The sequence below is a fragment of the Tinamus guttatus genome, unplaced genomic scaffold, assembly GCF_059628265.1.
Source record: "Tinamus guttatus ecotype Peru unplaced genomic scaffold, ASM5962826v1 Tinamus_guttatus_pri_ptg000672l, whole genome shotgun sequence".
Lineage (NCBI taxonomy): Eukaryota > Metazoa > Chordata > Aves > Tinamiformes > Tinamidae > Tinamus > Tinamus guttatus.
The window spans coordinates 103,401-115,800 of NW_028289206.1; the positions used below are offsets into that span (position 1 = coordinate 103,401).

At 38.4% G+C, this 12,400-nt stretch overlaps 1 protein-coding gene across 1 annotated transcript in view; it reads left to right on the top strand.

The window, feature by feature from the left end:
• The window catches only part of TRPM6 (transient receptor potential cation channel subfamily M member 6), a 64,828-nt gene that overhangs the window by 36,780 nt on the left and 15,648 nt on the right, over positions 1-12,400 (top strand). The window contains 8 exon segments of the mRNA XM_088536438.1: positions 424-556; positions 2,212-3,353; positions 4,104-4,216; positions 5,231-5,381; positions 6,219-6,316; positions 8,039-8,097; positions 9,492-9,517; positions 11,193-11,243. Coding sequence (XP_088392564.1) covers positions 424-556; positions 2,212-3,353; positions 4,104-4,216; positions 5,231-5,381; positions 6,219-6,316; positions 8,039-8,097; positions 9,492-9,517; positions 11,193-11,243 — 1,773 coding nt within the window.

Sequence of the window (12,400 nt, forward strand, 5' to 3'; positions counted from 1 at the left end):
CCCATATTGAATGTCCTAATCAAATTATATCAAGATCTTCATAGGTAAATCTTGTAAATCTGTCTCAAAGTTTTAGGAGCCTTACACACATATAACAAGGTACTGGTAAAGGTTAGGAAGAAAAAATACCTGTGAGCAGCCAATTAGCTGTACATTTTCAAATCTTTAAAAGAATGAGGAGTTTCTGTCAGCGTAATTCCTCATGCTATGCAAGATAAGATGAAAAACACATTTATGCATACTTGGCATGTTTGGTCTTCGTACATAACCCCAAATTCACACAGTGAGGTCTAATTCATTCCTGTCAAGGAAGGGAAGGGAAACCTATTTTGACAGTTTGCTCTTCTTTTTCGTGAAGGGGTATGAACGGAGGGGCATTTGATAGCATGTTTAATACCAGCTACTCTTACTTCCTTTGCTCAGAGCTGTACCTGAGTGATGAGGAGTTGAAGAAGCTGCATGACTTCGAGGAGCAGTGTGTGGAAAAATATTTTCATGAGAAGAATGAAAGTTTGAACTCCAGTGACAGTGAAAGGATCCGTGTGACCACCGAAAGGTGTGTTCTGTGACTAATTTGTGTCCTTTGTATGCATTTATCATATAAAAAGCTTTGATAAACTGAGACCTTTGGAACAGATTATGACCACTGTGAATATGAGAGGAATTAGCATGCATAGGCCATTGTAATTGGGTTGAAGTGTAATGTTATCTGAACTAATGGAAGGCTTGGTTGGAAGTGCTGCTGGCAGAACAGAGTATCTAGATGTGTGCAGTACGCCAGCAGTTAACAGGGTGCAGGAGGATGTTGCTCACCTCCACTTCTGCAAACTGAGATGATGATGCTGGATTGGAGCGCGGAGTATTTTATTTTATTTAAAGGCTTACCAAGGGTAGGACCGCTGTGAAAATGTTTCCTCGGATCAAGTGTAACTGCTGCTTGCAGAAATAGCCATATAACCACTGTAGCATTAGCTACAATGCACTCTTTTGGTTTGGAAAATATTGATAGGGCTATTAACAGGATTTTACTATTAGCCTAATTCAGCTTTTTGTTGAAATCAATGGCACAGCTGCCGTTAAGTTTGATGGGAAGAATTAAACAAACTGAGTACCATGAAAAGTTTTATTGAATGCCATTAATGATATTTTCTGTGTATCAAAACAAAGCATATAAACAAAAAGAGGTCCTCTGTAAAAGAAATAAAATAAAATAAGTAGGTTTGTTCACAAGTTGCAGTATTGGCTACAGCAAAAAAAAGATTTCATTTAATAGATAGTTATAGATCTGGAAAGGGGTTTTTGAGTACAAAGGTAAATTGCACAGCAGAGGAATAATCCCTTCTAAAAGAAAATCATAGAGAAGAATAAAATACCCTGGAACATCAGCATTTAATTTTATTCAGCCATTGGTTAAATATTACCCTGGTTAGTTACTCGGTGGCAAAGGAAAGGAATACTTCTGGCATATTGCCTGTAGCTAGTTTATCACTATCTTACTGATAAAGCACCAGAGAGGGTAGCTTCAGGAGATGTAAAGATAATAATTTTGTTAAAATGAAATCATTCTCTTTTTTTTTTTCCCCCCAGGCTTAGAAGTTCTCACATTGTTCTTTGGGGATTTGAAGATCATTAAAAAGGCTCTGCTTGTTTGGCAATTGAATTATACTTGGAGATAACTGGTGGCATTGAACATACAAGATACATTCAGGAGGCAAAATAGGTTGTTGGGAATGCTCTTTTCCCAGCAAAGTCTAATATTTGAGAAATGAAAGAGTATCTGTAGGCTTATGTGAGCCTCATGCTTTCCGTTCTTGCACAAGAAATGTAGAAATGCAGGATGACTGGCAGATTAGCAATGCTCTTCTCATTTCCAGGGCTGTGTCTTGTTACCCAAAATTAAGTAGTTCTATGGCAAGGCGTCGGGATTAGAAGGAAAGTAGCAATGTTTAAAATAGAGGCTTACTGAGCAAAAAGCCTGTCTATTTAAAAGTCACGGGGTTTTAGCTCAGTAAATCTGAATGACAAATCGAGAGTCTGGATTGTTTTTGTCAGATGTAGATGTTTATGGGAATGTAGGTCACTGTGAAAAAATGAAGTACTGTTTAATTACAGATTTTTTTTTAAGTTGTGTTAATGGCTTCCTTCATCACCTGGCAAACAAATTAAGGTCTGTGTTTTGACATTTTAATAATCTTTTCTTTTTCCACCTAGAGTGCAGGAGATGGTTTTGCAGCTGAAAGAAGTACATGAGAAGGTATTTTGTATCAAGGAATCTTTACTTTCCCTGGACAGCCAGCTGGGACATTTGCAGAACTTGTCTGCCTTGACCGTGGACATCCTGAAAGTGATTTCGGTCGTAGACACCTTGCAAGTGGAAGAAGCCCTGCTGGCTGACACCAAGCACCGAGCCTGCAGGAAGCTCCCCCACAGCTGGAGCAACGTGCTCTACTCCAAGACGCTCAGCAGCCTGGAGGGTTTGCACGATAAGAAGTACAACTACTACAGCATGCCTCCATCCCTCTTGCGGAGCTTGGTGAGGAGCCAGTGGTCGTCAGAGTGCCGAAGCCATGTTCTGAGGGCTGAGGATAGAAAGGCAGTGGAAGACAGCTCTCGGAAGATAGAAATAGAGAGCGACACGCTTACTTCAGGGGTATCTTCTGAGACTAAGTCGACTCCCAGATATGGACAATTTTTGCTGGTTCCTCCTGACCATCAAGGAGGGTCCTTCTCTGAGGATGCTGAATTAAATTTGTCCTTTTCAAGCACTCCTGATAAGTATAGGGAAGTCACACTAGGGGACAAGCTACAAAGCAGTATCAAAGCTCAGCAAAATTTACAGAGAGTGCACATCATTAGAAAAGAACCAAAAGACTACCAGTGGAGCAAGGGAGATTTTGCTATTAATTTACCAAGAGAAAATACTGATGACTTAGTGACTGATCATCCTATAGGTCTGCAGCCATTGCCAGCTCTTTGTGAGGATGTGACACCCTCATGTGATGACAAGGAAGAAACTGAAGGTGGCTTTGTGAACTGGGGATTCTCTGAAGGTGATGAGAAAGGGGTTTTCAGCCCAAAGAGGAAAGAAAAGAAGCTTCTGTGCATGCATTCCACCTATAACAGTGACTGCAATTGCACTGAGAGTCCTCCCAGGCGCGTCCAGATAAAAGAATCACAGTCCTTCTCCTACAACTCTAACAAGTCGAGGTGCAGCAGTGCTGTCCCTGAGAACAAGCTGAAGTGCAGCACCTCCTTCTGGATCAGCCCGCTCTGGAGGGACTGGAGTTTCCGCAGGAGCCACAGCTTGCAGTCTCGCAAGGAAGAGAAAAGAGAGAAAACCTGCAAGGCCATAGGTGGTAATAATAAAATTTTATACCACTCACACAATTTTTTTCAGGAGCCTGAGACATTGCAAATTTATCTTTGGAATGCAGAAAGTATTTGCTGCATTTGGGGGTAGTAGCAGGGAATTCAGAGTTATTCCTTCTTTTTCCTCCCAGTGTGTCTGGTTGCTGTAGGGTATATATGAAGAATCGCCTATATCCAAACAAGATAATGCTGTTGGTCAGGGCACAGTAGCAGTCCAACCCCAATTCTTCCCATCTGGACTGCACTCTGTGGTTGTGACTACACAGCCAGGCTGACAGATGGACTATGTTGGCTCTGAGACAATATCCCACACCAGGAAAGTAATCCCAGACTTATAAGGACTGGAAGAAATGGTACAAAACCTTAAAGTACACCAATGTTATCATAGGTTAGATGATTCATCCATAGATAGATGAATGGAGAATGAAGAGGAAGATATTTTCATAGTAGGTCTAAAAAATCCCAAACCATCCACTACCAAGTTTGTTTACAGAGCTAAAACAAAGCAGACTCCAGTTTTAAGTATAAATAGTATGAGATGATGACTAAGATTTGTTGTTTTATATCTTATGATGGTGAACATCTTTGTACTGCGCTGCAAGAATTTCATGAATATTAGCTTTGGGAATCACAGTTCATTTTCAGCTTTGGAGATGTGCCAAATCTCAGTTTGATCAGTTCTTATCCTTGCAAAATGTCTAACATCATCACTTTTTTTTGAGCTCTCCATATAGACTCTTCACTATCTAGTGAGCTGCACCACAGTGAGGCAACAAATTCAAAACAACGAAACAGGGACAGAAAGTCTCCAAAGGAAAAGAAGAAGCAAAAACTCCTTCAAGTGCCGGTATGTGGAGAAACAAGAGAATCACATAATCCATAGCTGCCGTTTTTGTTCATTGAGAGAAATTTCATAGCTTGGAACAAAATTAAAACTTAGTTGAAAATATATGCATTTTAAAATACTGTATGTAAATTGTGGAGGAATTTTTCCTCTGGCTTTGCTTTAATTTCTCTTTTGTCTGAGGGCTTGGGGGTTCAGTTTTGAACTGAGTGAAGTCTACTGGCCCTGCTGGGTAGTAGACCAAGCCTGTTACTGGCTTTACCCAGCAAGGAATCTGCCCTTACACTTTGTTGAGGAGGAATGTGGTGAGACTTGATATGGTCTGGGAGCAGTGAGTTCGATCCAGACTTCCTGTGCACAGTAAAGAGACAAGCCATGTCTCTTGTGCTGTTCTCTGTCTATGAGGGTTTGGTAATCCTTTTTTTCTGAATCCAAGAGACACAAATGGCAGATAGTGTGTTGATTTTCTCTCTATCTATGTATATATGTGTGTGTGTGTGTGTGTGTGTAAAAATATATGTATAGGTATGTATGTGTGTCCATATGCATATATATGCTTGTGTGCATGTGGAGTTAGTCTCATATCAGTATGTATGTGCATGTATATAAAAATTATTTATCAGCTGCTGAAAACAGTTGCTCAATGAAGCAAAAGCTGAAAGTGTATTGATTTACAGGTCAGCAGCAGACCTAAAGCTTGAACTTGGAGGCCCAATTCCAGGGGCCTTTTAAAAAGCCTTTTAAAAAGCTATAGTGCCAGATATTTTCACTAGTAGTATTTTCCAGACAAAACCAATGTGTATTCTGCAACTTGTAACAAAATCGTGAAAATCTATTTCTCAGTTGGGAGTCACCTCAGCCAATGACATTTTCATGGTCTCAGAGTCCATGCCATGGTGTGGCTGTCAGAGAAGCTGTAGAAGTACCTGTGCATTGAGTGCGGTTGTGTCCATGTCTTGTCAGGGAAACTGTAGAAGTACCTGTGCACTGAGTGCGGTTGTGTCCATGTCTTGCCAGGTGATTACAGTGGATGATGTGTCCCCAGAACACCCCCTTGGATGTCCTCAGAACACCCAAGTGAGCTCAGAGCCTGCTGAGGCCAACATCTGGAGTGAAGAAGAGAAATACAGCAAGAACTGGCTCACTGTGTCTAATTTCAACCAGCAAAGTATGTGATACTTTGCAGCTGATGAAATTTAGGACAGATTTAAAATGAAAAGCAGTAAATAAAAATCCACAAACTGCCATTTCCACTGCATGGCATAATTCGTAATACGAATAGAGTTAGATGTCAGCATGGATGGCTTGGACTTTTGTTGCAGAGGCAAAATGGGTATAGATCTTGCTGTGAGTGTTTTCTGACTCACGTGGGGGATAGCAGAGCACTAACAAGAGTGAGTGAGAAGCAAGGAGGATGATATCCTTGCCTCCTCTCCTGAGGTTTCCTGGTTAATTGCAAAAATAGTCTCTGGTAAATTTTTAAGGGTATTTAGACTTGCAGGTTATGCGGCAGTACTTTATCTGCTGGCAGATCCCCTGAATGCATTATTCATTGCTCAGAAATACATCCTCCAAGGGGAAGAAATGAATTCTGCATTGTCCCTGTAGGAATGAATAGGGAATGACCTTCCTGTTCTTTTAGTAGTTTTCTAGCTCTTCCATTCTGAGAGATCCTTGCACAGGTCACCTCGCCTCCCAGCCTTGTTATGATACAGCTCACTGGCTTCAGCTTGCAAGCTGCTAGGAGAAGCTCCAGGGACTGCTGTGACTCAGTACATCATGGTCCGAAGAGAACAGGGCTCCCATGAAATTTGCTGACAGAGAATGGAAACAGTCTGTTTTAATTCTGTGAAATTCTATTACGGCATTTATAGCTCATTACTTACTTGCTAGAGCAGTATGTTGTATAGGTGTTTATTTTATAGCACTAAAGAAGTGTTTATTTTATAGCAACAGGCTGTTCACTTACATGCCACATATTGCTGAAATCTGTTCTTTTGTTTAGGTTTGGAACGTCTCAGGTACATGCAGCAAAAAATGAAAAATCAGGAAGTTGATAGGCATACCGTGCCAGCCTGTGATTACTTGAAGCATTCTCGAGAGGTAAGACTTAAGAAGGCATATCCTATACCCTATCTACATGGTGATGTAGCTCTCCTGTCCCCATGATGTTGCTGGTTCTTTGTCATGAAATAACTGTTGCTACATAAGGAACTATATTATATATGTGGACAGCACGTGTGCTAATAAATGAATAGTTTAAGAGCTGTTAGCATTCTGTGAACATTAATAAAGTAGGATATTAAGTTATTGAGTCATGAGGTGGGTCTGAATATGACTAAGATGGCCTGAAAACCAAGCACGCTTTAGTAACCACTGAGCAATTAAGCAAGTACACAGTTTGGTCTTGAATCTCTAGGCAGAATCTGCTAGCTGCTAACTTTTGGAAAGTTAGCTACATAGCTCTTAATCTATAAGACATAGCTGTTTCTTGTAAAGTGTGAGTTAATATTGATAATAATTGCAAAGCTTATTTTTTTAACCTCTGGTTTAAAGAGACCATATTTTACCAGAATTAATTTGCAGTTCCCTATCGTAAGGCCCTTTGCTTATGTAAATCAACATAGGTTCATTGACTTTGATGAAGATAAACCAATCTATATGTGCTGAAGATCTAATGAGTTTGGGCAAGAAGACGGGTTACAGAAACTTCTATCTCTTTTTAAATGGTGTGGCTAATGGAAGAAAATGTATCTTTTACCACATTGCATAGCAGTATCTCAGAAGTATGAAAGGAAATTAGAAAGAAGAAAACAAATCTAAATATTTATTCTAACTGTGTAATTTCTGTTAAAGCCAAGCTTGGAAAATAAATCAATAATTTTTTAAAAATGTGAAATACGGGGTGAGACAAGCAAAACAAAGGCAAAGCTGTGTGAAAGGACTAATCCGATGCTTCAAAACTCAGATTAAAATTGCCCAGATAAAAATCAAGTGTGGAATTTTTGAATCCTGATGAAAGTTCCAGCAACTACAATGGCATCAGAGTTAGGCCAAGATTTTTTTTTAAAATAGTACCTTTCTCCCCAAACATCATCACTTCACAGAACTCTCTCAATAGCTAGCAGGGAGCCAATACAATGAGGATGTGTGTGGGAAGATTTCATATCTGCTGAAGAATTTTAAAATTTTGTCTTTGAACTTTTTAATTTGTGCCATTTTAAGGAACAAAATCTGCCTGATGATTATTTTTAGAAAAAAAAATAGATATTAGAAGAATAATATCATGTAATATATTAATAGAAGGATAGAGGGCCTGGCAAATGGCAGTCTGGCCCATAAATGACTTTTTTTCCTGTAATGACAGGAAAATTAAAGATTGTTTGAGGACTTTCTTAACTGAAAGACCTGGATATGATCTAAACATCACTGGAAAACTGTTCAATATGTTGTCTTTCATTTTAAATAATTAGGATACATTTTTGTTCCTGAACTAGTGCAAAAGAAGTTTCTGAATACTTTCAGTATTAGAAGGCCTTGATGGCATTTTTATAGTAATTTTTGATGAGCATATTGAGATGTAAATGGAGTCCTGAGTATTTTATTCAAATGAATGGAGATGACATGAACAAATTAATATTTTAATTTACTGTAGGTACAATAATGCCATAATTTACCTACCTATCAGTGGGACTAGTTATTCATATTCATAATAAACATAGCAATAATTATTTTCAAGATTTAGACCTTTTTGAGTTGCTTGTTGTACATCTGACAGTGATGAAAAGATTACAAAGAATACAAAAATATTTCTCTTCTTTTTAGGATTTGAGTAATAGCATGTTTGGAAACACCCAGAAAAATAATCTGAAAAGGAACTCCTCGTATGTATTCCTACATATATTAAGATGTTAATTACACACTTTTATAAGAGACTTCCATACTTCCTGCAGTTTCTACTTCATTTCTGTAATAGGCTTTTGATGAGAAGTTTATCTGAAATGAAGAATTAAGGGAATTCACTCTGGTTTCTTCAAATGCAGGCTTATTAATGGAAATAAAAGAGAATGATTAAAACAAAATGTATAAATTTAGGTGGAATAGAATCACCCTCTATTTTTCTAACAATATCCAATTTTCTAATTCAATCACTAAGATCACACTAGGATCTTTTAACTAGCCCTTATTCCAATCTAGTGAACATGAAAGTTTGCCTTTCCTTTTACTGTGTCATTTGCATGTTTGCTGTCTTCATAATTCAACCCCTGGCAACCCTCTGAAAGCTATTCTTTTTCTCCAATTAAAATCTGTTGTTTTGAGTCTGCACATTTACAAAATATTTAGTTTAGTTTTTTGTAAAGAACTTTCAATAGTTATTAAGCTTTGATTATGTTCAGTGAACTTATGCTGATTTCAAAATTGCTTTCAATTTTCTTTTTTTTCCTGTTTCTTTTTCAGCTTGATTGAAAATTATGTTAATATTTGAGGTATTTTCATACGTGGTGTTGTCTTTCCATTCCTTTTTCTTTACTTCCACTTTTTCATTGATCCTTTTATATCTCCCATGTTTACTAACACTGTGAATATAGTAAATAAAAGGCTCTGTAAAACTGCCACATCTGATACAATTTCACCTTGGGAAGAGGAAAAATGATCTGCGCTTTTTTTTCTTTAGCTATCCTGTGTTTTTACTTTTTTACTCCAAAATTTATAGGCAGTAGGCATGCTGCATGTCCTCCATCAGGACTTGCAGGCCCTGCATAGCCTGATTCTGTCATTCAATCTGCTGTCTTCAGTGGGATCCCTCTGGTGTGAGATACCCACCATCGTCCTCAATGAAAGCTACTTCAGTGTTCAGGTTGAAGCCTTAACCTTTAGACCAGCTGTTGAAACAGTCTGCTTGTAGGCAAGCAAGGGCTGTGACACATGTAGTGCAGAGAATAGCCCAACATTGATTCACATGGTTTGGAAAATGATCAAGCGTGAACATGACTGAAGAGGTCTTTGATTGATGCCATTGATGCTGTATAAATCACACAAGCGGTGGCACACAATACAGAGAGCAGCAGAGGAGAGCAGAAAAATGTCACTGCTTTTCAGTAACTGAGATTGTCTGAAATCATTGCAACAGACAAAATTGCACTGGGAGTTTTTTTGTTTTACTCTACAGATCGAACCTTTGTGAGTTTAGGCTTCACATAGCTCATATCCTGTTATAGGTACCAGTACTAGACCAGAAGAGTTTAATGTAAAATCTCAAATGTTTGTTTTTATACAGGTTGAGAAGTTTGAAGGGAACTGACAGTAAGTTCTTCATTTTTACTGTTAATCAATTTTAATTCCTCTCTGCACATCTTGACAATTCTGAAGCACAGAATATGAAGAAAAGTTAATTTTCCATAGGTGAATTGTTATAGAAAGATGTTCAACTATTATTTCATATGTTAGCTATTAATTGTTATTTTAAAGTCTAAGACTTTTTTATATGGGAATATGTTTTCCTCAGGCTAACTGTGAAGTCTTAAAAGAAAAAAAAAATCTGTTTTTACTGAAGCCTGCCATGTAATATGCTACTTTTTAGCAGGAATAAACTGTTTAAAAAGATGGTGTTGTTTTCATTCCTGGCAGTCTAGCAGATCTCCTGATTTACAGATGGATATACACCTGGGGGTAGATCATCGAATAAAATTTCTAAAATATGCTGGATTTTTCAAGTTGGTGCAAATTCTCCATTTCTATGGTATCACTGAAATTATAAAGGCAGTGAAATATTGAATTTATTACCAAATTGTCAGTGAAGAAATTCAAGGTCACAGTGAGGAATGACTTTGCTCCACAGAAGCAGAGTGCTGTTTGACTTCACTCAGATTTTTTTGGCTTTTTAGTCTATTCTGCGTTCCAGTTTTCCTGACATGCCATGCAACTGTAACAGGCTGCACAGCAGGGTATCTACACCTATTTTAAGGCTGGCTGAGATGTGGAAATGGGCTCCTCACTCCCTGGTACACGTGCTGCTGACCCCACTGTGGTGAGGGCAGGTCCAAGGAGGGCTACTCCAGTGTCCAGTGGCTGCAGCACCTGTGCTTTGATTAAAGCTAAGAGTATTCCCCAGAAATGCCAATCCTTTTCCCCAAATCCCTTTAATTAATTAATTAAATGATTAATTAATTAATTTATTAAGACCTGTTTCCTTAGGAATGGGAATCTAAGTAAACTGAAAAAAAAAAAGGGGGGCAGCAAGAAAAGCATAATGTCCACATAGATTCAGTAACCTTATTTAGTTTAATGACCTTATTCAAAATTAAAAATAGCATGGCATACATGTGTTTTGAAATCTGGCATTTTGAAGGCTTGTTTTCCAAAAGAAAAAAGTAATTTCATCTAATTAATGGAAATATGTTCGTTAATCTTGGTTTTATTATAAAACAGCTTTTTATAAAACAAGGCTTTCTGGATGAAACTTGATGTGGCTGCTCCTCTTTAACTCCATGTAACCACAGAGATTATTTCCCTGTTTATATTTTAACAGCATTTTAGATGTCATGGGTTAATGGATCACTATTATCATAACTTGAGTGTAATAGTATAGTTAATGGAATGCTTAATGACTGAGGATGAAGTTGCAAAAATCATGCCTTTGGGAGGCTATGAAGCGTGATGGACAGCAAAGTGCTTTTAATATCCCAGAGGCATAATTGGCCGAGAAACACTATGTGTCCTTGAGGTTAATATTGATAGTTTCCCACCATTTTCCTGAATAAATAAGTCATCTGGCTATATTACTTTGATGATGAGATATGTCAGTATACTGTGTATTATAACATAGTTAAAACTTATTAGTAGTTCTCTCTTCAGAATACTCAGGCGGTAATTCTGATTAATCTGTTTCATGACAAACTCTGGGATGGAAGGAATTCAAACTCATGCATCCATCTCTGCTATAATAATTAACATAATGATCCTTTAAACATTATTTCAGATATTTTCACCTGCTTGAAAGCATCTCAAGATCTGCACCATCATTACTCAGGTAAGCAGGAGGCATCGGAATGATAGCTAAGTAATTTATCAAATTAAAAAGAACATTAATCATTTCCCTGTCATCCTCTGTGATTTTCACTTTGAAGAGTTGCACAATTGCCCACTGCAAAGAAGGTTGTGTGTTAATTCATACACAGTGCTGAGGAAGTTGTGAATTATTATTTTGTTGCTAATTGTCCCATTTCAGACATTTTTTGGCAAATCCTGAGCCGGATGTACATAATAGCTTTCAAAATATCAGCAAAATAAGGGAGAGAGCTGTGATTCCTACGGAGGATGCACTCATTTGCTTATAGATGTCACTTCCCTTCATCCCTCCTTCATGCTTTCCAGGTTGACTTCTTCGATTTGTTTGTCCTGTACTGCATAACCTGTGTTTAAGAACAGAGAACCTATGAACTCATGGAAATCTGTCAGAGAATAAATAATTTGGGTACTAATTGCCTAGCGCCTGTGAGTGTGCACAGAGTTTCTCCAAAGGAACCCGGGTTTATTTTTTTTCCTCAGAGGAGAACTGTGCAGAGCTTGCCGGTAGATGTCCCTATTGCCTGCACAACTTGGACTTGTCTCAAGGGAGGCCTGGAGTAAACCGGCAGCATTAGCAGCCACCTGAAGTACAGCAAACCTACACTGTTTTCACTGTGAACAACACCTCCTCGTTGATGGTGTACAAGAGTGATGAACTGGGTTCTATGCATGCATGCTCTTTTGGATTAATTAGCATTTTTGGCATAGATGAGGATCATTTGTGTTGTGAGCTTACAAAATCAAAGGCTCTGGGAAGTTTCTGGTGCAGGTTTTTGCTTCTTAGAACGTTTGGGAAATGATTTAGTCAGCCAAGACCAAATCTTTGGTCCTGATATTGTGCACCAAATAGCTCTTTTATTAAAATAAACAAACAAAAACAAAAAACCCAAACCTTCCTTTTTGCTGTAATGTTTCACAGACAGCTACAGGTCTGCCTCTTGGCACACCGAGAAGAGCTCTCGCCTTGAGTTTAGTGGGTTGTGCAAGACTCTGGAGTGAGTCTTGGCCTGGTCTGACAGTTAGCAGATGTCTGACGGCTTTCTTGCAAAGCGTGGCGGGAAAGGGATGTAGAGGAGGTCCCCTTGTTCACTTTCTTTTCCCTCTTATGTACTAATTTAC